The sequence below is a fragment of the Eleutherodactylus coqui genome, chromosome 1 (genome assembly GCF_035609145.1).
Source record: "Eleutherodactylus coqui strain aEleCoq1 chromosome 1, aEleCoq1.hap1, whole genome shotgun sequence".
In the NCBI taxonomy this organism is placed as follows: domain Eukaryota; kingdom Metazoa; phylum Chordata; class Amphibia; order Anura; family Eleutherodactylidae; genus Eleutherodactylus; species Eleutherodactylus coqui.
The window spans coordinates 103698354-103724273 of NC_089837.1; the positions used below are offsets into that span (position 1 = coordinate 103698354).

At 43.2% G+C, this 25920-nt stretch overlaps 1 protein-coding gene across 1 annotated transcript in view; it reads right to left on the reverse strand.

Moving 5' to 3' along the window:
- Nucleotides 1-356: 356 nt before the first annotated feature.
- HDLBP (high density lipoprotein binding protein) overlaps nt 357-25920 on the reverse strand; it is a 42978-nt gene continuing 17414 nt past the window's right edge. The window contains exons 2-28 of the mRNA XM_066598517.1: nt 25773-25839; nt 23033-23133; nt 22798-22952; nt 22039-22254; nt 19063-19269; nt 18710-18925; nt 17927-18133; nt 17733-17840; nt 17505-17609; nt 16021-16099; nt 13838-13977; nt 13626-13730; nt 13415-13528; nt 10700-10786; nt 10482-10613; nt 10157-10375; nt 7356-7577; nt 6758-6976; nt 6518-6662; nt 6278-6426; nt 5737-5841; nt 5505-5639; nt 5130-5273; nt 4362-4541; nt 3018-3134; nt 2737-2871; nt 357-1581 (exon numbers count right to left, since the gene is read on the reverse strand). Coding sequence (XP_066454614.1) covers nt 1447-1581; nt 2737-2871; nt 3018-3134; nt 4362-4541; nt 5130-5273; nt 5505-5639; nt 5737-5841; nt 6278-6426; nt 6518-6662; nt 6758-6976; nt 7356-7577; nt 10157-10375; nt 10482-10613; nt 10700-10786; nt 13415-13528; nt 13626-13730; nt 13838-13977; nt 16021-16099; nt 17505-17609; nt 17733-17840; nt 17927-18133; nt 18710-18925; nt 19063-19269; nt 22039-22254; nt 22798-22952; nt 23033-23108 — 3852 coding nt within the window. The 5' untranslated portion in view covers nt 23109-23133; nt 25773-25839 and the 3' untranslated portion in view covers nt 357-1446. The remainder of the gene's footprint in view (nt 1582-2736; nt 2872-3017; nt 3135-4361; nt 4542-5129; nt 5274-5504; nt 5640-5736; nt 5842-6277; nt 6427-6517; nt 6663-6757; nt 6977-7355; nt 7578-10156; nt 10376-10481; nt 10614-10699; nt 10787-13414; nt 13529-13625; nt 13731-13837; nt 13978-16020; nt 16100-17504; nt 17610-17732; nt 17841-17926; nt 18134-18709; nt 18926-19062; nt 19270-22038; nt 22255-22797; nt 22953-23032; nt 23134-25772; nt 25840-25920) is intronic.

The window sequence follows — 25920 nt, forward strand, 5'->3', positions numbered from 1 at the left end:
AGGTTAGGCCGAAAAAAGTCATATGGCCATCCAGTTGAGCCCATTAACTGCTTCATTGCCTTTAAGCACCTGAGAGTTACTTGCAAGGCAGAAGCCTTATTATGTTTCTATTGTAACATTTTAGTGTGCTGGATTTTCCATCCTCTGGTCTTTACATTAGCCAGTAGTTTCTCCCATTATGTCCCTATTCCTGGTAATGATTCCCCAACATTCACTAGTTCCTCTCCAGAGACAGAACCCATTTGAACCCCATGCATAAGAATGGACTACGTTAGCCAAACTCCTCAGCAAGTTTACTTTTGCTCGCTCTAGAACAGTGAACAACTCCCAACATTAAGACAGTAAGACAGAAGACGTTGGCTTTTATAGGATGTTTATTTCCTGACCTTTGTGTACAGGAAGTTGATACTGAGGCACAGTAAGTAGAAATGTCCAAGGAGTAAGGGGCTGAGGAGAGGTCTGGAAAAAACCTGGAACTAATGTTACCCCCCCACCCAAACTGGACAAAAATGTATGATTTCTTTCCCCCGGCATCAGAGGTAAGGGGACAAGAGAAAGGGCTGTGACAGGACTATCAAGATGTGGTGGGCTTTAAATTTTTTTTTTTAGTCCACTTCTTTATGGAGCTCATGATAAAAGGTTGTTCTTTAGCAGCAGAGGGTAAGATTCCATCCTGATGCCACTTTCTAGGCTTCTCCGCAGCCTGGAACACGATTAGCTGTAATGTCATAAAACCAGATGAAAAGGATAGGGAGGGGGAAGTCAATACACCTTCATCACAACCCCCTTTTGTGCATATCCCTCCCTCACAAATGGCTCTGGCAGTGAAAGGGTTACAGGGCACTTCATAATACATTCTGCTCTGTAGCAGGACAGTATGCCAATTAGACCCATGGTATTTTAGACATTAGAACGACAGAGAATAGCCTTAGCTGCAATCTGAATCAGCCGAATCTGTTTAAAAAAACAGCATTTCATGTAACGTTTTGTAAGATTACCAAGTATAGCTGCACACCTAACAGTTTGGTCAGAAGTACTAGACAGACAAATGGTTTAGACGTTTCCAAATGGATCCTAGGCATACAGACATAACCCCGTAAAATCTGAGTAGTAGTTTCAACAAGTCGGCAGACACTACATTTACTCCAGATATCTAGCAACTAACGAAAGGCTGTAGTGGCAGTATATACAACTTAGGAGAGGACTTACTATAGCTGATGGTGTGTAGACACACTTAGCATCACTATGGCAGACAAGTGCAAACATAGGCTCTTTCTATCCTATAACTGAAATACCAAATTGTAATCATTCATGAAGAACCAGAAGTGCCAGGTAAACCCTCGCAGCAGTGACCGTTACATAGGATCCTGGAAGGCAGAGGAAAAAGGGTGGAGAGGGAGATAAGGAGATGACAGGTCAAGTGATTCAGACACAGCAACAGGAGAGTTAACAGGAAGCAGACATGTCAGCAGGCATTAAGCCCTTTCCACCGCCGTGTCTTTTTGGGCCCCATGGAGAAGTCTTGTGGGCCACTGGAGCCCCAAAGCTGGGGAAATCCTCAGAGCTGGTCATGTCAGGCGCCTTGAGAAGAGGGAAAAAACAAAACATCAGTCTCACTGATTATATAACTTAGATCTTCCATATTTATGGGTTGTTATAAATATCTAGTGCCAATATATATTTCACAGCACTAATGTACAAACAAAAAACTCAAGACACTGGTTAGTTTACTATGCAACTAAAGCCTCATTTAGACGGGACGAATGTCGGGCAAACGATGCCCGACACTCATTCCCGCACATACACGCTTCCGTGCTGCTGCATGGCAGCTTGTATTGCTGGCTCACAGCGGGGCGGCTGGAGATTTCTCTCCTCGCACCCCCTTGCCCTTCTCCAATTATTTAACATAGTGGCTGTTCAATACTGAACGGCTGTTATTTTCACTGCACTGTCATAGTTAAACTCATCGTTTATGCAGCAGGACGGGAGCGTGTATGTGCGGGAACGAATGTCGGGCATAGTTCATCCTGTGTAAATGGGGCTTAACACCAGTTAGGGTTCGCTCAGAAGAGCTTACAATCTATAGGCCCATTTACACGTAAAGATTATTGCTCAAATGAACTAATTTGAGCCATAATCATTCAGTGAAAACCCTGAAAAAACTTTTCAGTCAGCTTGAAAAACATTGTTGGCTCGCTGGTACTCATCCTGTGTAAATGCTCCCCGATTAGAGCTTGCCATAGGAGGTGGAACGAGAAGCCCGCAAGCTGGCAGCAAGTCTTTCAGTTTAAATGCTCTGAACGAGCAGCGATGTCAGCACTCGTCTAGAAGACTGTCAGCCCATGTAAAAAGAGCCTTATAATGCGCTATAGAGCTTTGGCCTGTTTGTAAGGGCCCTCTTACAGGTAACTATTATTCTTCCATTAATCATAGGATTGTGCAAAACAGTTAATTGTTCAGTGTAAGCACGGCCACAGATTGTTCACTTGTTCGTTTTACGCAGGCATAAAACAAAACAGTAGTTAGCCTGTGCAAACAGGCAGTCTCAGCTATAATCGACTGCCTGTTTACTCTGAATGGGTGGCCAGAAAAGATCCCCAAGTGCATTCCACCTCCATTCAGTGTGTGATTATTGCCCTTGTGTGAAAACACACGAGCAATAATCTTTCTGATGACCGTCAGTGCTTAAACCCCCAACAATCCGTGTGTTCCGTGTAAAGCCACCCCAAGACCCACCTTCTCATTGCTGCCTCCTGCTGCCCAGGGAGCATCACGTACAACAAAGCCCTTGGATGGCTGGGGCTTGTTCTCGTCCTGAGATGGTGGCTTCATGTAAGATTGCATCACTTCATTCTCTACCACATCAGACATCTGGAAAATAAAATATATATATTTACACACACAGTTCATTTTATAAATTTAGAAAACTTCAACTTATATATTTTTTTCCTTAAATCCACTAGAGGTATTGCATTAAGTTTTCTGTTCAGAAACAACAATAATTTTAGTGAACTTACATATTCCTCCTCCAAATTCAGCAGATGATCAATGGCTTCGTCCACATCCTCAGGCTTGCCCATCACAGTCACGAGGTTTGGATCAGGGGCTCCACTCTGAGGAAAGCGAATATCCACCTACACATAGATGTCGCTTGTTTAATCAAATGTACTCGTGGGCAAAAACAAAATCTCACCACAAACCCAACTCCATGAACACAATTCTTGACAGGGACTTTCACTTGGCTTGTCATTGGTGTAGAAGTCTCCTCATTGTCAGGAGTCTAGTGCTTATTGAGGACTCGGGTCTCGTTTCCCGCCACAGGTATATGGTTTGTCAGGGGCGGCACCTGCTGACATGCTGTTCACACTTCCAGAGAAGGTGAGATTCGTTTATCGAAACCAACAGTAAATCTGTTATAGTTGTGGGTTCAGAAGTAATTGGAGTTGGCGGTGGCCACTTTCAACATCTCTTGTGAAATACAGTCCAGAACACAAATACTGCAAAGTTACTAAGTTGCGCTCGGAGTTACACACTTTGTACAATCCATTTACAAAGTAATCAAACAAGTTGTAGGTTTTTAGTGTTTGCAATTACACAGGGACTGATATCACCCGCTTGTACATAAGAGGGCCTAAAGCAAGACACATTTCAGTGCATGAACAATGCTCTCAGGGGCACAGCACGATGTGGCTAATTGCTGATTTGTTTTTTTCCTCTATATTGGACATCTAAAGCTAGTTTCACACGGGCAATAGCGATATCGCAGCTTTGTTCCCACGATTTTGGAGCGTCAGCAATGCTTTTTCCTCAAGAAAAACCAAGCATTGCATCACTACTGCCTGCGATTTTCTGGCGCTATAAAATTATGCAATTTTATCACGAGAAAGTCAATAGGAGTTTCTAATGCTAAAAAAAATGCATTGCACAAAAATTGCAAGTTCGTGCTTTGCGATGCGATAAAAAAGGCTCCATAGGGAAACATGGGAAATAAAAAAAAAAAAAAATAGCACAGCGCAGAAAGATAGAGCATGCCACATTTTTTTTCTCCCGCAGCGTCACATCAGTAAAACCATTGAAAAGCATGGGTTTCACAAACATGCGTTTTCTCACGCTATTGCATCGTCGGAAAATCAAGCGATTTTGTCACCTGTGAAAAACTGGCTTAAGGGTTTCACATAAATAAGATTTGTCTATTTAACAGATACCCCCTAGAAAATCAGCAGTATTTGCAAAAGGGTATTCTCTACTTGCTCTAATATAGGGAGGACCCAACTGGGTTATGTCCCTCAAACATCACAATATACCCCAAAAAGGGGTATATGTTCGCTAATACAAAGAAATAAAGATCTGGTCAGATGTACCTTAAATTCATCCATGATCTTGCGTATGGCTTTGCCTCTCCCACCAATAATCCGGGCATGGACACGGTGATCCAAGGTAATGTCTTCTGACACCATCTGCTCCAAGTCCCCAACAATCTGCATGATTGCCTCTTTAGCAGCCTCTGTATTTCTCTCATAACCAGTGATTGTGATCTGATCCTAATGACGGTATTAAAGAGAAAGTGGCAAGGTGAACAACGATCCAGGAGAAGGAAGAAACGTATTTCAACCACTTAACTAGATGTTCCCAAAATATGTAATCATACAGGTACTATTACAGTGGGGCCGTCCCTCTGTTGCATCCATATGACATTGATAGGGCCGTGTTAGATTTGCCACAGTACAGATGCATTCAATGTTGAATGGCTGTGATTGGCTGACGCCGCGTGAGTTAGCCAATCACAGCCATTCAACAATGTCATTGAATGGCTGTGATTGGCTGACGGAAAGTTAGCCAATCACAGCATTAACTTTCTGGAGGCGGGGATTTCAAGCCCCGCATCCAGAAAACAATGCTCTGTCGGGAATGAGGAGGGAGCGACAGCATGCAGAAGCGCCGCAGAACACAGGGGGAGGGGAGTACTGCTTTTTTTTTTTTTGAGACTTTTTTTTTTGTATACCCAGTGTATGAGACGACCCACGACTGCAGAGCAGATTTTTCAGGAGTTAAAAGGTAGTCGTATACGCCGGAATATACAGTATGTATTTGCATTCCAGTAGCTGACAACACACAAAACTAGAGTTTACCTGGTTTTCATCATTCTTATCTGGAAACTGGATGTTGACATCATGTTCAGTGCGGATCTGACTAATGACGGCACCTTTGCGGCCAATAATTTTAGGGTGATACTTGGGATCTACAGAGATGACCAGCTTAAAGCTCCTCAATGCCTAGAAAGCAAGAGCGAAAAGACAATATAGAGACCACCACAGTGATGAAGGAAAAACAAAAACCATGCATACATTTAAAATGCCTCATTCTACAATAAAGATAGTAAACTCATCCAATACCATCTATTACATTGTGTCTCCCTTATATAACATTCCTATAGATAGTTACATTTTCAAGGCCCTTTTATCACGTAAAGCTAATGGTCACATCAAATGTTTCACTTTACTAACCCGGTCCTCCTGCTCAGCCTGTAGCTCCTTCACTCTCTCAAGAAGACCACCTTTGGCGCGATCCAGGTTACTAGAAAGCCCAGTGATGGTAATTATATCACACTGTAGCTCTGGGGCTGGCACTTGAATATTGACCTAAAGCACACAACACAAATGCATGTAATAATTAGATCTGTAATTAGAATAACCAGCTCAAAAGCCATTTTAAAAGAGTCATTTAAGAGACTCTTACCTCAAACTCATCCATCATCTTGCGGATACCTGCACCTTTCTGTCCAATGATGTAACGATGGAGATCATAAGGGACATCCACTTCAATGCTGACGGGAACAAGAGCCTAAAGAAATAAAATGGGTCACATTTGTGAATATAGTGGTATTTTATACCCTTAAGCTTAAAAGAAAGTGTCATCTACTTTTAGCCCTATAAGCTAAGCGTCGAGGCTGAAAAAGTAGGTGACCCGCTGAGTCTGGGGAGGTGTAATACTTACCTTCCCCATCATTCCCCCAGTGTCAGCGTTGAAAGCCACTGCTCTATGCATTGAGCAGCACCGTCAAGTCGTCCGCACATTATACAATTAGAATGGGCGGACTACTTCGTGTGCAGCTCAATGCATTGAGCAACGGCTTTCAGAGCGGATACCTGGGGAAAGGGTAAGTATAACACTTACATCCCCAAACTCAGCAGGTCACATACTTTCAACCCATAAGCTTATAGGACTAAAAGTAGTATCTCCTAAATAACTGTCATAAAACCCATCAACCATCACAAACCTTTAGAGCTTCGCAGGCAGCTTCACACCTTTCCTTGCGTCCAGAGATCACAATGATGTCACATTTCTTAGGGGAGCCTGGGTCTGCAGCAATTTTATTTTCAGCTCCTTCCTCTCCATTTTCCTGGGCTGGTGACTCAGCATTGGTGGCTGATGAAGAGAAAAGTTAGGTTTCTCATACATCTATGGTTTCTTAACCCAGTTGTTACCGTTATCTGGAGCAAGATAGGTTTTCACTTACCTGCCTGAGGGTTCTCTTCACGGTCAGGGAACTTTATCTGTACACCGTGTTCTCTTGTTATCTGCTGGATTCGAGAACCTTTAGGACCCATAATGGAACGATGGAATCGTTGAGGAATCATGCACTCCATAGTGATCTGAGCCTCCTGAAACGCAAGAGTGAGAAACATCAGAATCCCCACCGTGATAACATTAACACACATTGCTGAACAGTAACTGAAGCCGTTATGTATTCTCTCACCAAATCTTCAATGATATCTTGAATCCGCTTTTTGGCAGCCTCAACACACTCCTTTGCACCCTTCAAAGTAACACGATCACTCTGCACACCAGAACGAGGGAAGCTGACAGTTACACCACCATATTCTTCGGCTATATCCCGCAGCACTTGTCCTCGTCTGATTACAAAGTGACGGTGGTGCTTGGGGTCCACAGACATTGTGTCTTCAACGATGTTATCCTTTAAAAAAATAAATAAATCGAATCAATATATTGAGGCTAGTAACAATGGGGCCAATTAGATGCGGCATGGAAGGAACTAACACTGCAGGATAAATCAAAGGATCTGATTGTACAAGGGCTATTAGGGTCTATTGAAGCTATTGTTCTATGTGAGCACAGTGGAAGTGTAGCGCGATCACGCGTCACCGCCCACGAGTCATGCTCTGCACTGCGCATGAGTGCCGGGTGGGTCTGGAGAGGGGAGTATGTGGTCTTTGGGGGGGGGGGTCGGCGCAGTATCGGATTCCGCTGCAATATTCTGCTGGTGGAGTCTGACACGGCCGTATCTGCAATAATGGTGTGTGTGTGGTGGGTAGAAAACACTTGTAGGTTCTCACCAAACTTTTGATTAGGCTTTCCAGTTCCTTCTGTGCATCCTTTACAGCCTCTTCTGTGCCCACAATGGTGATAAGTTGCTGATCTTTATCTTCAGCGGTGGGGAAGATTATACGGGCTCCAGTTTGGTCACGCACCTTGCGGATGTTTCCTCCTCCTTTACCAATTAAGAACTTGTGATATTCTGGTTTAGCTTGTAGCTCTGCAGTAAAGCTCTTTGTTTGCTGGAAGGGAAAAAAAAATATATAAAAAACAAAAAAAACAACTTAGTTTTAAGCAGCTAACATGTAGCCTCCAAAATGCAAGAGACTAAAGCCCCATTTAGATGCAACGCTTATTGCTTAAACGGCCGAACGAATTTACTTTTTTGCATCAAATTACACGTACAGATAATGGCTTGAAATAATCTCCATTTCCCTCATTAGCTAAAGTAAACTTTAGTAGAAGTAGAACTAGTTTGCTCAGATGGGTGAGTGTTTATGCGAGGTATTATCTGACCTGCAGGATTCCATTGTCTGTTTCCTAATTAAATACAGTATGTACTTTCGTATATTGTTTACTCACCTCTAGTCGTCAAGCCACTCAAAAGACTGCCCCTGTACTCATCACCTCCCCCCACCCCTCCGCCGTTCTATTTCCTATTAAATACAGTGTGCAATTTTCATACTGTTTTGTGCTCCCCCATGCCTCAGCTCCTGCCCCTGTGCGTCCTGAACCACACCCACCCAGTCTCTCTCCAAATAAGTGTATAACACATGTAATGGTCTGGTTTGGTTTGTGTTCCCCCATGCTTTTAAAAACGGCGGAATGCTATACAAATAAAGATTATCAATTCAAATGGAACGAATTCTGAACTGCATGACGACTTTTTTTTTTTTTTTGATGACTAAAAAACAGCGCTAAACGACAGGTGAACAAATAGTGCACTTCTGCCAGCGTTTACACGTAACGATTATTGCTCACTTCCGTCCGTTTGAACAAGTTTTGAGCGTTACTCATTGTGTGTAAATGGCCCTTTAAAATAAAATGTAAAATATGATACAACCAACGCCTTTATTCACACAAGCTTTCTTATGCCCGTTGAAACCAAAAAACGCAACCATCTGAGGCATTAGTTTCCAATGCATTCGTTCACGTGGGCAAATTGCGGCACGTAAAAATGTTGCACTGGAAAAAATAGAACGTACGCGACTGAAATCGGCTCCTTTAGGAGCTGAAAAAAAAAGTGAGGTGGAGGCAGTTTAGCAGCGTCCGATGCTGCGAAAAGCTTACAGGTGCCTCTATTTAGGGATCTGAGGTAATTCCGAGTATTTAGGTCGAGTGAGGGATTTCCAGTCTGCAATGTATTGTTTCGCTAATACTTTGCGCCCAGCTGTGTGAATGGATGAGAAAACGCGGATTAAGCTCGGGACTTGATCATGGAAAATCATCCATTCATATGAATTAACGCGGCGTATGAGCGAACGTAAAAACGCATACACTCGTGTGAATCAAACCCAAAAGTAATCATTCCCTGCATCCTCAGGAAGCATAAAGGTCTGCAATGTAACCAAATTAAGTCAATGTTACTCTTATCAGGATCTTGTACTAATGTAATAGTGCTTTAGACGGAACGATGATCGTTCAAACAAAATTATTCAAATGAGCGCAAAGTGAACAAGGCCCCTTTCACATCTGCTATGCTAATCGCGGTACAATGCTCCCCTTGATTTCAATGGGGCCTTGCAGACCTATGTTTGAACGCGGCGTTTTCTAACACTGATTTTCGAGCGCCGTCTGCTCTATTTTGGCATGTTATCGTGCTCTGTAATGCACCTCATCACAGTTATGGGGTGTGGTAAAAAAAACGCTGTTGAATGCAGTGACCGGCTTTCGAAAACGCTAATAAAAATTGAGGTAAAATGATGCAATCAAAAATTGTGCTGTTTTACCGGCACGGTGTGGTGAGAGTGGCCTTATAGTTTGACTAAACCCGGAACGAGCATCGTGCGTCGTTCATTTTATGCGGGTATAAACACCATGGTAGGCTCGTTGGCTTATTATTCGCTTTAAACAGCGCTCGTTCCGTCCCTCTCACTCACTTATGCAGCGAATGTGAAGGATTCTCGTTTGAACGAGCCAACGATGCACTTGCCTGTCTAACAGGCAGCACAAGAACGAATGAGCTAGGGGTGACGTCCCTCGCTCATTCAAATGAAAACCGGCTAAAAAGGACCCTAAATGTTACAAAAAGTGTCAGTGAATATAATCCAACTTCTACTGAACAGCTGTAGACTTTTAGGTCCTTTCACACCAGCAGATTATTGGGCCTGAATGTTTCTCTAAACACTCGTTCACCCGTCAATCTGGTTCAGTAACAGGACTATTGATCAGCCAACGAATGAACTAACTCTTGTTTGGCAGTCAATTATTTAGTTTCAGAGTACATAGTACTTGCCGATGGGCTGTACATCGCCATGTGTTAACAGGGGGATGTATAGCCGGCCTACGGGTACAAACCATAGTAATTACTTGGGTTGTTCATCCGCATATGCCCATAGAAATGTGAAAGAAAATGAAGCGAGCGCCAACTGACCTACTTGGGCCGAGAATATAGCTTATGTAATATAAAGCAATCACAAACTATAACGTAGTACGCATATGCAGGAGCTTACATTACATAGTAACATAGTAGGTTAGGCTGAATGAAGACAATGTCCATCTAGTCATTGCCAATATCGTTGTGACCCGATTCCCCAATACAGCCGTTTGAGTAGTACTCCTCTGTGGTTCCTCATCTAAGCAAACCTTACATCAGATTTACCTTTTCCTCTGCCAGTTGAAGCAGCTGTTTTTTGGCCCTCTCTACATCCTGAGCTGGTCCACGAATAGTAACGGTATCACTTCCAGAGCCCTCACTTGGAAAGTGGATGTGCACGCCTCCGCACTCCTCCATAATCGATCGGATGAATCGCCCTTTAGCGCCAATAAGAGAGTTGTGCAGTTTGGATGGAATGCTGACCTCCATTTCAGTTATGTTAGCCTGAAACAAGAGCCACCAGAGAAAGAAAATAGCAGATATCAGTTAGTTCTCTACTAATATTACTACATTAATTGGTATAAGTGCAAACAATGCAAGTAACGCTCACCAGTTCCTTCTGGATAGCCAGGATTCTATCCCGAGCAGCCTCACAGTTGGACTTCTTCCCAGTAATGACAATCATTTCCGAGTTGCTGTTCTCAGCTGGGAGGTCAATTTTAGTGTTACATTCTTCACGAATCTGAACAGGGAAGCAAAACATATAGATAAAAAGGAATTGAAAAAAGGAGGATGAACACAAACATTACACTGACAGTCAGCACTTACCTTTTTGATGTTTGCACCACCTTTCCCAATGATGTTTTTGTGAAACTGCTTAAAGATTGGTACGGAAATGGAATAACTGTTCTCCACCTGGAAAATAGAAAGTGTAAAGCTGAGTGCTCTGTGGAACATGAAGGTAAAAGAAAAGGTCAATCGATGAAATAGCTCAGAAAACACCCACTATGTACAACAGGCTTATTCTTATAGATAACCTGCATGCAGATCTACTGTACGCTATGCAAGCCGAGATATAGACTACAGTTTGTCTAGATCCTCCAACATACCTGGTGGTGTAAACCAAAGACACTGAAATGTCCAATATGACAGAAAACCTCCACCAGTAGACCTCCCTCTTTCCATGGAGATATTGAATTAAGATCGTAAACAGGAATTTTCTAACTATTCAACTCTAACAAGCACTGTGGAATAAGTTGGCGCTATACAAATAAAGATTATTTTTACATAGGTTATTACTTCTTAATGAAGGGGCATCATTCAGATATTTGATATGTGGAGAAGTCAGACCAAGCATGGTTAAGGCATTGGTGTTTAGTCATCCGAACCCACCAAAAACTGCAGGGTGGATCAAGACTCTAATGTGTATGGGGCTGCCAAACTTTCTTTCCTAGCAGATAATGTCAGGGGAAAAAGAAGGATGAGGGAAATTGAATATCAACGTCCAATACTTTCATTGCCCAGGAGATAAGCTGATGCCAGAGCCGTCTGGCTTGCAGCTTGCCACAATAAGCACTTGGCTGAGTGTTTGTGTGTTTGACAACCATGAAAAGCCTGGTACATGGCGCAACCACTCAATGAAGATACTCTTGACCAGTAGATTAAGAATAATGCCTTTATTTAATAGGGTACCAGCAAAGAAACACGTTTTGAGCCCAAAGGCCTTTTCCTCAGTCAAGCTGGGATACACAGTATGGACTGCAGTTTAGTACATGTTTCAGTAAGACTGCAGATAGTGTCAAGCACCAATTACAGCAGACATGACTAAACTAGTGCAGGCAGGTCACATCCACTGACTGTGGTGCCTGACCCACTATCTTCAGTCTAACTGAACCATGTTCTAAACTGCAGTCCATACTGTGTATCCCAGCTTGACTGAGGAAGAGGCCTTTGCCATTGAAACACCTTTCTTTTCTGTGCTTTAATAAAGTTATTAATCTTTTATATACTGGGTGTTTGCGCCCTGTACCAGGCTTTTTATGGTTGTTTTACACAATTTCTCACGACCAATCCTTTGGGCAAGATATCCGCCTGCTTAGCAGGTCTGCTGTTCTAACTTCACCTCCATTTTCCCATCATTCAGTCAATTATTTCCAAGCACCAATTCAGGGTTGCTGTACCAGTTTTTCTCGTCTATACTCGTTTGTGTGTACGAGGGAGCCAGGAGAATAGGATATCAGTTCAACGACCATTTGGCCACATTTAAGTCCTGTAGTGTCGGCTGATTGGACCCATTAACCCTTTATATGCCACTGTCAATTCTGACAGCGGCATTTAAATCCCCCGAATGATACTCGGGGGTCCCCTACGGCCCCTGCGATTAATTTACAATTAATATAGCAAAATACATATTTGGTATCGCTGCGTCCGTAAAAGTCTGATCTATCAAAGTAACACATTTACCCCACACTGTGAATGTTGTTCAAAAAAAAAAAAAAAAAAAACGAACACCAGAAATGCACTTTTTTGGTTACCCTGTCTCCAAGAAAAAAAATGCAATAAAAAGTGATCAAAGAGTTGTATGTATTCCAAAATGGTCCCAACGCAAACTACAGGACATTCTGCAAAAAGTGAGCCTTTGCACAACTATGTTGATGGAAAAGTAGAAAAAAAAGTCTTTGAATGCAGAAGATGGCAGCATACAATTATAAAAAATAATAAAATACTCGAGCGAGTATTGCCTTTTGCGAGTACCTTCCCGCTCGGAAGAAAAGGTTCGGGTGCCGGCGGGGGTGAGCGGTGAGTTGCGGGAGTGAGCAGGGGGGAGAGGGTGAGAGAGAGATCTCCCTCCCCCGCCGCTCCCTCTCCCCCCCCCCCCCCCCCCCCGCCAGCACCCAAATCTTTTAAGACAAGCGGGCAGGTACTTGCAAAAGGCAATACTCGCTTGAGTAATTTGCCTTCGCGAGTACGCTCGCTCATCTCTAATGTCTATGGAAACACTAGAAAATACATATATAAATAGCTGAATCTGACCCGTTTGTGTGAGCCAGGCCATAACATTTTTCTACACAAGTTTCTGTGTATGTGCCTTGGACTCAAACTCAAGACTGGTTACAGGAGCGCAGTACAAAGCCATATTTGTATCAGACTTTACGACCATTTTATTTGCTCTGAGGATATTGCTACTACTGCCAAGATATGTAAAGCTCTGCTCACATCTACATTGCAATTGTTATAGAAGACAACCACAATGCAGTGTTGGATTTGTTACCCCACTTGTGTCCATCAGACCCCCCTTTTACTTATGAAGGTTCGCTTTGTGGGGATGTTGTTTAAACAGAAAAAATAGTGCTATTTTGCCCACCAAAACTGAGGGAATCTACAACCGAGCCTTTGAAACAGATGTGAACAGTACATCACTATTCATGAGGCAACAGTCTTTCTGGAAAACTGAGAAAAAAGGGTAAATCTGTAGAAGCAACAAATAACTATAAACCCCAATGAATTGAAGAAAAAATCTCAGGATGTCAAAATCTGCCCTACCATTTCTGATACCATCTTCTGCAGATATTTTGTGCACTTCTCCACCTCATTCTTGGGGCCACGCAGCTGCACAATGTCACTCTTGGTAGTAGGATCTGGGAAATTAATAATTACCTGAAAGGAAAATGGGAATAATAAAATAAATATGCAGTAGATTGCTAAGAAATTGTCAAATCTATCAAGACAGCATTAAGATCTAGAAGTGCCTTACATCAGGGAACTTCTCCCGAATCTCCCGAATTCTTTCACCTTTTTGCCCAATTATTGTTCGATGAAATCTTTGCTCAATAATCAGGTCCTTTGTGCGCTCGTTTTCCTTAAAAAAAATATATATAAAATTATATTCGTATAAAAATATATATTTATAGTAATTAACATCACTAAAGAATCCTTCTACCTAAAATGAAGAGGAGAATCCCTTACCATTCGTTGGGCCAGCTCCAGCAGCTCCTTCTTTGCTTGCTGCACACCTTGAGGATCTCCTTCAATTCGAATTTGACTGCTCTTCTCGCTGTCCTGGGGGATGCGTACGGACACTTTGTACTGCTCCTTTATCCTATTAACTGAACGAGTCAACATTGTAAAGAATTGAATAGACTAAAGCGTACCTGCAGAACCATAAGGAGCTTAACCCTTTCCAATCCAATGTCGGGCCTGCCCCGACATCATAATTTCCCTCCACAGCTCCGATGTCGGGGCAGGCCCGACACCGCAGTGCAGGAGTGCATCTGCACCTGATCGTCACACACATCGGCTGCAGATGCACTCCTGCACTGGTCCTCATCGAGGACCCCCGGGGAGAAGGCAGAAAGGGTTTTGAACCCTTTCTGCCTTCTCCTTTACACATTACATAGCGCTCAATTAGCGCTATGTAATGCATAGAGATTCCGGCCGGCTGGCCGGCGATCATGTGACCGCCGATGTTACCTGACCCCCGGCGGTCACATGAACGCCGAGCCGGGAGCCTGCATTGTGGGAGGACCTGCTTACCTGACCGGCGTCTTCCGCATTCTCCTTCTGTCTCCCGGCCTGGCGATCATGTGACGGCCAGGTGCCACCAGACCCCAGCGGTCACATGATAACCGAGCCGGGAGGCAGAAGGAGAATGTGGAAGACGCCGGACAGGTAAGCAGGCCCCCCCCCCCCCACAGTGCAGTGAGCACCTGCACCCTCCTGAACTCTGTCAGTTTAGGAGGGTGCAGGGAAAATGTATTTTTTCTCACCCATTGTCCCCAGCTCCAATTTATTTGGAGCTGGGGAGAATGGGTGAGAAAAAAATAAATGGATTGGAAAGGGTTAAAGGGAGTCCATCAGCATTCTGACCATGCAAAACTGCTGACAGCACTAGTGGGACCATGAAGAGTGGATGAAACCTCATCACGGTGGCAGATATTTATTCCACCACACGCTCCTTCCACAAGTGCCTGAATAGCGGTTCCTAGCCCTAAAATGCTCTCAGCATTAAGTTGCTCCTTCGCAGTGACAGCTGGCTTACCGGTCAGCCAGGAGACCACTGCAGCAGTCACTGCAGCGAAGAGGAACAGCAGAGGAGCATTTCAGGACAAAGACTACTTTCGCAGCACTTCTGGGAGTAGCGCATGGTGGTATGTATAATCCCCTAGCTCCATCCCCCACCTAGCACAGTAAGCAGTTTTGCGTGGACACCCTATAGACACATAAAATAGTCCACTAACAATCTAATGAAAACAAGGTCACCGATTTAATATTAGACAATCAACTATTCTTTACATCCATTTCTAAAACATGACACTTCATTCTGAGAACAAACTGATCAGGAATTAATAGTATGTCCTAGCAATGTCATCACTTCTAAAAGGTAAGAAACTTCTCTAGCTACACGTGGGATGACTAAAATAAGACATTTACAGAGAGTGCAAATCTCCTTTCTCTAGAGTCTTAGGCAATGGGAAGAAGATGATCAGCTCAGTCTCTTTAGGCCCAATGTCCCGGGGCGGATTTGAATTGTGGAATCTGCGCGGGGCACTTGCGTGTTCGAGCCGTAGTTCAAGCCGCCCATAGGGAAACATGGGCGTCTGCAGCTCAATTAAAGAATGTGGATTTGATTTGTGGATCTTTGGATGCGGAAAGCCAATCGCAGCATGCTCCATTCCATGCGGTTTCCACATGGACGGCTTTCATTGAAGTCAATGGAAGCCATCTGATCTGTGGCCTGTCCACAATTGACATTGTGGTCGGGCCGCAGCTTTCACATGAAATCAGGAGTTAAAAAAAAACAAAAAAAAAACAACAAAACCTCTACTGCACACGTGCGCCGACCAGGGCTTAGGATCTCTGTTCAGCATAGAAGTAGAAAGAGTGCTGGCAAACCAAGTTACATGTCTGCTAAGGACTCCCAATGCAAAAAGGAGTGCACACGGCACAATCCAGCTGTACTAATAAGCGTAGATTAAAGAAGCTTCTCAATAATATTGCAGGATAACAAGTCTATGAACATGTTAGACAGCAGTGAACATTGTTAGTTGTTGATGTGAACTGAGCTTTATGGAGGACCGCATATTGCTAAGGCCAGCTGGTGCCAAACTGGGAATCTTGGATTCTCCGAGGTCACTTATACACCAACTTACTGTTTGTTCCGCTCTTTCCAATGAGGTGCCTGTGGAATCGGTGGTCGATATTTATTTCTGCAAAATCCATTCGCGAGATCTTTAAAGGAAAAAAAAAAAAAAAAAGACAAACATTGTGAATCATTGAAATTGGTATGTAGTTAAATAGTTGTGAAAGTCACAGGTACTTTCCTTATGTCAAGAAGGTATTCACAGGTACTTTCCACAGACCCAACAGTGTAAGCACACTGAAGACAAGTATTTCAGATATGATCTCCAGTTACTTTCTGGAGGCAATACTTTGCTGTGCAGTCATGGTGACACCATTATCACATGACCACTTTAGCGTATAGGAGGCCCTAACACGGGACATCATCCGTGACATTTCGTAAACCAGCGTAGCTTCTACGTTAGAAGCCCATGCAACTGGTTTACAGGACGTCACCAGGCCAGAAGACCGGGTGGCATTATGAGTCGGAGACTGTTGAGCTGGAATTCCGAAACGGTGAATAGAATAATAATTTTTTTTTAAAAAGTTAAAATAAAACATTTTACATACATAAAAAAGGTCAACACAATAGAATTAGTACTGTTGCGTCTTTAAAAGTTGAATAACCTCAAAATATTGCATTTATCATGAATGGTAATTACTGTAGGAAAAAAATAAAAGTATGCGATGCCAGAGTTTTGTCACCTGGCCACCAAACAGAGAAAAAAAAATTGAATAAAAAGTTAGCAAAAAGCTGTTTATCAGATTAAAGAGCTTTCCAAAATGTTACCGGTTCAATTCAAGATAATTTTACAAATGTAGTGTAACCAATTAAGACATTACCCAAACTATACATTACAGTTAAAGAACAATTCTGACAGGTCAAAGAAACAGGTCAGCAGTTTTGTCTGCAGCACCCTGTCCTGCAACTCCCACCAATCAACAGAACAAAGAGGCTGTGATGCTCTGCATGAAGGGTTTGGCTTCTCCAGTAACTTACAAGGGCTTGTTCACATTAGTATTCGTTTGGATCTCCGTCACCAATTTACGCGAAAAAAAAACAAAAAAAAACACAAGACAAAAAATCGTGCAGTATGCAGCACTAATTTGTCCTGTAAAATCCAGGAAAATGACAGCTGGAAACTGAACACTCCCAGATACAGTCAATGGGGTCCGTTTCATTCCATCATATGACAATTCTGTTCGGCTACGGGTTGCCGTTTCCCGACCAGAGCAGGAAAAATTAAATCACTAGTGCGTATTTGAATGAGCCCTACATTTAATTTCCTGTTCTAAATAGTTTAGACTCCTTGATCTAGAAGATAACCCAAGTACTAAACAGAGGGGATTACGTTAACAAATAAAGCCAACACTAAACTTTCGAGTTATCAGGAGCACTGATGGAGAGTACCATTTGTGTTGTATGCAAATATGTTACATAGTGGGTTTAAGTTAATCCTGTAAATGGCATCCCAAACAAAGTCTGGTTAGAGCATACATACTAAAAACAGCTTACCAGATCACTGACAAGTGCTTCCATCTGCTGCTGGGCAACAGTAACGTCTTCTGTAGGGCCCTCCAGAGAAATCCTGTCCTCTCCTTCTGTAAACTCTATGTGCACCTGTAAACAGATTCTTGGCATGACCATCACATCCACCATACATACTGTATTTGCACAGGAGACATTGATCAGAGACGATGTAAAGCTCCCCCTTATATAAGGGAGTTGAAACTAATTACTTACCTTTGGTATCTGCTGTGTGATCTTTGCCAAATTTTGTCCTTTTTTACCAATTATAAACCGATGCAACCAAGATGGAGCGGAGACTGTCGCCACTGTGAAGCTGTTGGCCTAAGAAGTTAGAGTAAACATGTTATTTCTTTGTCCCACTTCCTACTAGCGGAGATGTACACACCTAAGTAAACTGTGGCCTTTACCTTAGCATACACTTCAGTCAACGCCTGTCCCAGTTTCTCAGGCTCACCCCGCAGAATGACAGTCTCTGAGCTGCTATCACTAGGGGGTATCTCCACAGACACTCCTGTGCGCTCCAGGATCTCCTGCAAGCTATTGCCTTTAGGGCCGATGACATACTTGTGTTGAGATTTCCTCACTTCTACTGCAATGCTGGTGGTTTTCTTCTTCTGCAAAGTAAAATGAAAGAAAAACATGACCATTAACACTGAATCTACAATCTCACTGCGGGCATCTAACTTGGAAAGACAAGAGTGGTCTATTCTGCTTGCGCCAGTTCACAGCTCTCTGGCTAGTGGTAAATGCAAGGCATAACGCATGATAAATAGAATATGAAAACCATCACTGGCATGTATAGTTCTACTGAGAAATAATTTTTAGTAGACTGCAAGATGGCCATTTAGGCTAAGGCTACACGGCAACATGAAAATTGCAACGTTGCATCCAATGATTGTCAATAATGTCACGTTGTGACCTGATACAACTGCGACTAAACATTCACAAAATCCAAAATCAGTTGGGTTTTGGTCATAAGTTGCATAGACATCATGCAACATGATTTGCCTGCTCTCAAACAGTTGTTGTGTCAGCAAGTAACATTTTATGTTCAAATGACTTTTTTGAGACTGCACAACATACGTTGTGGTGTAGCCTTTAGTCTTAGTCGAATACCTTAATCTGGAAGAAAAAGTGATGGCAAGCGAGAAGCTCCATGGTAAAACCCACGAGGTCAGATTCAGCCTCACCTTTTCTTCATATATTTGCCGGATCCTCACCACTGCCTGGGCCAGCTGATCTTTCTCACCCATGCAAACTATTTCAGTTTTATTGACACTTGGAGGAGGGATGTTTATTCTTGTTCCAGTTTCGTGCATGATGTCATTCACTGTTTTGTTGTAGGGCCCGGCAATGAAAGGGTGGAAAGCCTTTTCAACCTCCAAACGTTCCACTGCTCGTTTATCCTGAAAGGTGATGAAGATGAATAAGAAGAATGGAGCAGTATCCACCATACTAAAACAAAAGCCAGGCTATCCATCACCTGCACTAGACTGACAAAAATATCAAGCTGGTGCTGTGCTTGAAGCCAAGTTTCCCTTACCTGCTCGGCCGAGATGAGCAGAATCTCATGCCGGGCTTTTTCAATGCCCTCTTTGGTGCCAGTGATCTTAATCTGATTACTGGCATCATCGGGCCGGGGGACTTGAATCTTGGTAGCGGTTTTCAGTTCCAAGTCCTGCAGCTTATCTCCACTTTTACCAATCACAAAACGGTGGTGTTCCTTGGGGATAGCAATAGAGGCAGAGGCCTGTAGATAAATAAAAATTATATAAGATCACTGTCCTATATTTTAACCATTGATAGATAAAAATCAAGTAGTAAGGTGCTTTTCCTCTTTTCACAATCACTGTTTGTTGTAAGACATTTTTCCATCAAAACCCCTCTTTTGCTTTGCAGCTTGATGAAGACGTTGCTAGGTAAATCTGTATTCACCTAACAAAATAGCAGAAGAGGGCGCTCCAACTGTGCCTGCACTGTTCTCTGTAGTGCAGGCACAGCAATTCCCATATAATATTGTATTTAAAAAAAGGTTCTAGATTTTATTTTTAACCCTACTTTGTCCTTCTAAACCCTATGGATCAGGACCAGCAGGGAGGCGACACTGTGAAGGGGAGAAGCTATGTGCAGCATAGAATGGCTTCTCTTTCACAGGGCTGCCAAAACCCAAGACAAACAACACTAGTGAGGGGAAACAGAGCAGTGGGGTAGAGGAGAACAGAGTAGGGTTAAAAAAAATTAAATATTGAACAAAACATTAACATAGTACTAGTTATTTGTATTACTTCTAGTACCGGTGTTTCTGGTGGCGCAATGCGCCACTTACTAATATATAGTGAAAGGGATTAGAGTTGGTCAAAATATATCCGTGCAAATAGTAAGCTATTGCCATTATTTACAGCGCAAAGACCTATGAATAAAAAAACGGCAGTAAATGTACAAAATAGTGTTACCGATGCTGTACAATTTACACCTGTGAACATTCTGAATGGACACTACCAGTGTTTCTGGTGGCGCGATGCGCCACTTACTTATACACACTGTAAGGAACTGGAGTTGGTACAAATATTTTCGTGCAAACAATAAGCTATTGGCATTATTTGCAATTTTCCAGAACATTGCAATCCGTGATTTATGAACTTCAGCAGATCACTGAGGGGACATGTTCGCTTGTAGCTTTTGCACAAGATGTACAAACTTCAGCTGGTGGCTGAAGTGAAATTTTGCCTTGTTGCTGTGTCATGTAATCTGCATTAGCTTCACAGCGGCGTTGAACCACAATGGTTTATTTTAACACTGGACAACGGTTCATGATTAGATAAAGGCTCGAAAGGTGTTGGCGGCATTAGCACTTGAGATGACATGACATCACGTTCAGGAGATGTGACGATAGCGGTGAAGTACTATGCATCAATGTTGTTGGTCAATATGCATCGTGAGCTATGTACGTGTACATTTGCGAAGTGTCATTTATTGGACCCTCCACACAGGTGTCCAGCTGTCTCACAACCAGCTACAAACTGCCAGACTGGGTACTGGTGTATTCATAGCAACTAAGGTCGTGGGCGTTTGTGGGGGGCAGATGTAGTCTGCCTGTAATCCATCATTCAGTGCACACGTCACCGTCATGTAATTAGGCTCTGCTGGTTTAGGACCTGCCGTGACGTCACTGACATGTCATCAGGGTGGAGCTCAGAAACCATGTGGCTGATTATATGACAGTGACATCATCACAGGTCCTGTGAGCACACGGCAGCTGTCAGGCTCTGTGTTTTATATACGCTTTAGGACCAGCGATAATGTCACTGTCATGTTATTAGGGGAGAAGCATGTGAAGCATTCTTGCATACACTCACAGACAAGTGTTCGTTAGCACTTTGATGGGAACAGCTGTGCCTGCAGCTGTACTGCCCTCTTGTTATACAGATTTTCCTAAACATGACTTCTAGGGGCTTTGAAGCTAAAACAGTGTAGAATAGGCCAATAAAACCTATTCTATACATTAAAAAAATTAGATGACAGTTATACTCTAAGTAAATGGACAGTCGCTAATGTGCACAGCTAAATATGCCAAATATAATCCATGAATGTTCACCTACACAGGAGGACTCCATCAATAATCAAATCACTTTATAGCTTAGGAAGACCGTACTAAAAATGGTGCGGTTCTGCTGTAGGTACACTAAGAAATCAGCAATCTGTAATGCAATGGGTTGTCTGCAATGTGAAGTCGATAGACATTTTAATGCTGGGTGTGTATGACTAGAAAAGAATCTCCTCTGCTTTGCCCAGCCATTTTATGTAGCTATACATAATCTCCATAAATTACATGACATTAGTGATGTGTAGCACTTAAAAAATATTTTGTTAGCTCATATATCTAATCTCTATAGCTCTATCCAAATACTTAATTAAGAAATTGTCACAGCTCATTAAGTGACAATATAAATCTCCACAATATATACGTGTGCCGTTTTTTTTGGAAGACGACCGGTATGTTTCCTCCACCCGGATTGGCTAGACCAACAGTCCTGCAGATCTGGGTTGGGATAAGTCAGAGGGGCACTGTGCCCCAGGACTACAATCCCAGTTAATGGCAGTTTTTTCAAAGTATGTCTTTTTCTGAAGAATCGCAACGTTTCAGCATAAAACATGTCAGCAATGTCTGTGCCTATTCTTCACTTCATGGTGCCTGTGGTTTGGGCAGCATGGGCTCTGTGGCAGCTTTCCTTTAAGGCTGTATGCAAACTAGGATCTTCATAACAAGAACTCCCATCCTTCGATACGCAGCATGTGGGAAACATCAGATCTCTTGACATTAGATACTGGCAGAAAAGTCTGTTGATATACACAACATTTAAGTGTCCCAGAAGGTCTGTTAAATTAATCTTAAGAGGATTTAAATTGCATCAGGTCCAGAAATACTTATTCCTACTATAGTCTTCCCTTTAGAGACGGCACATTCCCCCCCCCCTGAGCAGACTACATATTAACCTGTGTGACCCGATATCCATCTTACCTGGGTCTGCAGTCGTGTCACTATCTCTTTTCTTGCTTTCATTACAGAGTCAAGTTTTCCAGAAACCATGATGGATAACCCTTGATCTTTTGCCAAGGAAAGTTCCAGCTGAGCCCCAGTCTTCTGCATGATGTCCAAGCAAATCTTGGCCTGCTCGCCTTCCCCAAACTGAGCCATGTCCTTGTATCTACGTTCTTCCAGAGGGACATGGAACACCTACATAAAGAAAACAATTACTACTTGAGCACAGAAATGCTTTAAAAAGGGAGCCACTACATAAGATTAATGTTGGCCAAACCTGCCGATTCTGCACAACCTAATGTGTATATTAGGGTGGGGGGTCTAAATATACCCTGAAAGTATAAATTGGGTAAAAGAAGGATCAGACTGATTGATTTCAACATGCCTAATCCTTTTAGTCCCAAGTTAGATAAACCTTGGCCAAGAAATGTGTCGAATGATAGTTCCTCTTTACGGCACTCTTAAGCATACGGCCATCTTAAGACTCTAAAAATATTTTTTGGGGTAGAGATAAAATATATATATCCTACTGGGCTGGAAAGGCCAATATAATTTTCTATCTAATCTTAAACACCATGTCAACGGGCATCCATGGGTGAAGTGGAAAAAACCCATGTAGACTGTTTGCAATGCTCTTTGTGATAATACTATGCCAGTCTAGAGATGTGAGGAAGAGGGAAATTCTAGCAAAAGTTTCAGAGAAGACATAATTCCCATAATATACAAAAGACAACCAACCTGAGTGATAACGGAAGACTTGATAGGCCGAATTTTGCTCCATGCACCTACAGGCTCAGAAGGGGTCTCGCTGCCAACAGCCTTTTCCGGGAGGGGTGGGAATGCATCTTTATAAGTGGGGGGATCACTTTCCTCCTCAGATCCAATGGCTGCCACTGTAAGTAGAATTTACAAATGGTTGAGTAGTGAATTCCCAAAACAAGAAAGCTTTCTTGAACAGACACACTGCACTAACCTCTGACCGCTGGTTGGGCCAGCCCACTGCGATGTTCATCGAAGCTTTCCTGGGTAAGAACCGCCACCGAGCTCATTGTCCCACGCAAATCCGTGTAACCACTGCAACAATTAAGTCATTGCTTAACTTGTCAAAATTACTATAGCGGTATGTTTACAAAAGCAAGAAGAAGGGTATGAAAACCTGAACCCAAAACATAAGGTATAAGTCGTATTAGTACAACAGTTTTGAAGGCCCAATCCACATGGCGTAAAGCCAAGGATGGGTTTGAATGCCATCCTTTTAAATCAGCAATGTGCTTCTCAAAGCTTGCTTGGGGAATTTTTTTTCCAATTGTGGAGGGGCAGAACCTAATCAACATAATTATACTGCTTAATTACTAGGAATGTGTGACACTAAAAAACACAACAACTAGCAAATCAAACAGAAATAAGGTGAAAGGAATAATCGCATCATAACAGGACTAAGCCTATCGTCATTAAGGGGAATCTGACAGGAAGTTTAGGCGGCCCAAACCATGGGTAGCATGAAATCCCGACAGGCACCCACATTAGAGAGCTCTGCTCTACTCTGATATGTTTCAGCATTTTTCAGTAAGGGTATAGTTTCTCCATGTGAGCATCTAGTAGGCGTGGAGACTTAAGGCCATGCATGCTCCTCTGAGAAATATATGCAAATGGCAAGATGAAGCAATACCTCTGCAGCGCCACCTATAAGAGGGCAGCATTCCTAAAAGTCAACGCCTGGCTTATGTTCCCATTCGTGTTACAAAGTCTGTTAAAAGATCACAAGTCCTCTTCAAAGGGAAAATTAACCATGGACAAACGGCTGTTTTGGCATTTTTGCCCTTTATTAGAGTACAGTAGGTTACTGGCATGGCTGACTGAAGTCTATAAGCTGAGTCAGGTTAGGTAGAGTTCTCCTTGGGGAGAGCCTGTAGTAGGTATAAGACGACTTTTAAGACCATGCATGCTCCTCCGGGAAATTTGAATATGCAAATGAAATATGGTACAATAACTCTGTAGTGCCGCACAACAGGTAGCATTCCTACAAGTCAATGGCTGACCTTTTAACAGGCCTTGTAACATGGCCCCTTACCCAGCCAAGTCAGTAGCCTACATCTTCAGACTGATGAGGGGCAAAAAACCCTGAAACAGCTGTCTGTACATGGCTATCTTTTCCTTCTGGAGGAGACTCTGGCTTTAGCTTATATTCCCAGTCATGTTGTGAGGTCAGATATTAACTTGTATGAAAGCTACCTTCTATAGAGGTACTGTACCACCTCTTATTTGAATGGTCAGCTTTTCTCAGAAACCAAAATTTTAAAAAGGAGCCAGAAACAAGGAGGAGTCATCGGAATAGGTCCCTGACGACTTACTCCCGTCCAGGTCTGCTAGATTGACAGGTGTCTATTTGTGAATAGGGAAAGACTTCTCAATTTAACGGGAAGAAGCCACTATGAGGCAGCCCTGAAGACAGTTTTTCCCGTTCCCAACACCTTTTTAAAAAGTTTTCTCAGAAACACTGCAGCATTTTGGAGTAAAACCTAGCTATCTAATGTAAGTGCCCCTTCGGATTTCATGCTGTGCATGGATTGGGCAGCATAAATCCGGCAGGCACCCTTGAAGCCTAAAAAACACACCAGATATATTGGATGCTATTTTTTTTTTGCATTTAGTCCAAAACTGTACCAACAAGAACAGCTGCTCAGTTGCGTCACTACACCTTTTAATTATGCCATTTCAGCAATTAGGACAAGTCTCCATTCCATTACAGACATCTATGGCGTTAAAAGGAGTAGTAGCCTCGAAGGGCGGCTTCACAAGGGCGTATTTACACAGGGAATAGAACCTATTTGGGCCAATGGGTTTGTTTACATTTCCGTATTTTATGTGTGTAAACAAAAAAACCAATATAGCATGCTCAACTTTTGTGCGCACCAAAGATCCCCATAGAAGTCAATAGGGTGTGGGCAAAACTAAGGCCCCCTGTCCACAGGCGTTGCGAAGCCGCCGCCCGGGAGCAGGAGTCGCCGCCGAATCTCCGCCGGTCAGCCCCATCTGATATCGGAGCAATTCGCAGCATGCGCAGAGCATGTCCTCTGTCGATCTGCTCCCTCACTGCTCCGCTCACACTGCAGATACTTGGCCCTCACGGCTCAGTCATCCTCGTGTCTCTCTGTTGCACCTCACAGCTTCGTCCCGGTCACCTGCTCTCTGCTACTGTGGACGCTAACAGCTCCGTTCCCCCCCTCTCAGTCTGTGTCATGGTCTGCTCCGCAGGGTGGCTGGCGCCGAATGCAGCGGAGATCCAAGGGCTCCCGGAAGAGTGTTGCAGCGGGGCAGTCATGCAGCCCCACAGTAAGCTACAGGTTCCAGGGACAGTGAGCAGGTGCTTCAGCCAATCAGCTACTGGGGGCGTCACCGCATTGTCAAGCAGCCTACATCTTGTCACCACCTCTACTTCCGGTGGTGACAAGATACAATAATACCCAGAGGCCACAGTGGTCACATACCATTCCCTTGGCATCACTGCTCAGATGCTGGGAGCCATGATAACAGGAGAACAGCACCATTGGTAGGACCAGGAGGACAGTGGGAACTACAGTGCTGGATCATCACCGGGAAATGATCTGGCGAGTGCTGCTTCTTGTATTGTTTTAACACATTTGCACCTGTTTTTAAAATTTATTCCAGATACTGACAACCCCTTAAAGAAAAGGAAAAAAAAGTTAACTTACCAGCTAAAGGGTCAAAAGCCAGAAAGTCCGTCCGGTGAGCTGAACGCTTTTTTCAGCCTGCCAGCTTCTGCCATGAAGAGAAAAAAAAATAGCATCAGTACACGTATAGAAAAGATCTTCAAATATTAGCAGACCAACGAAGGGTTCT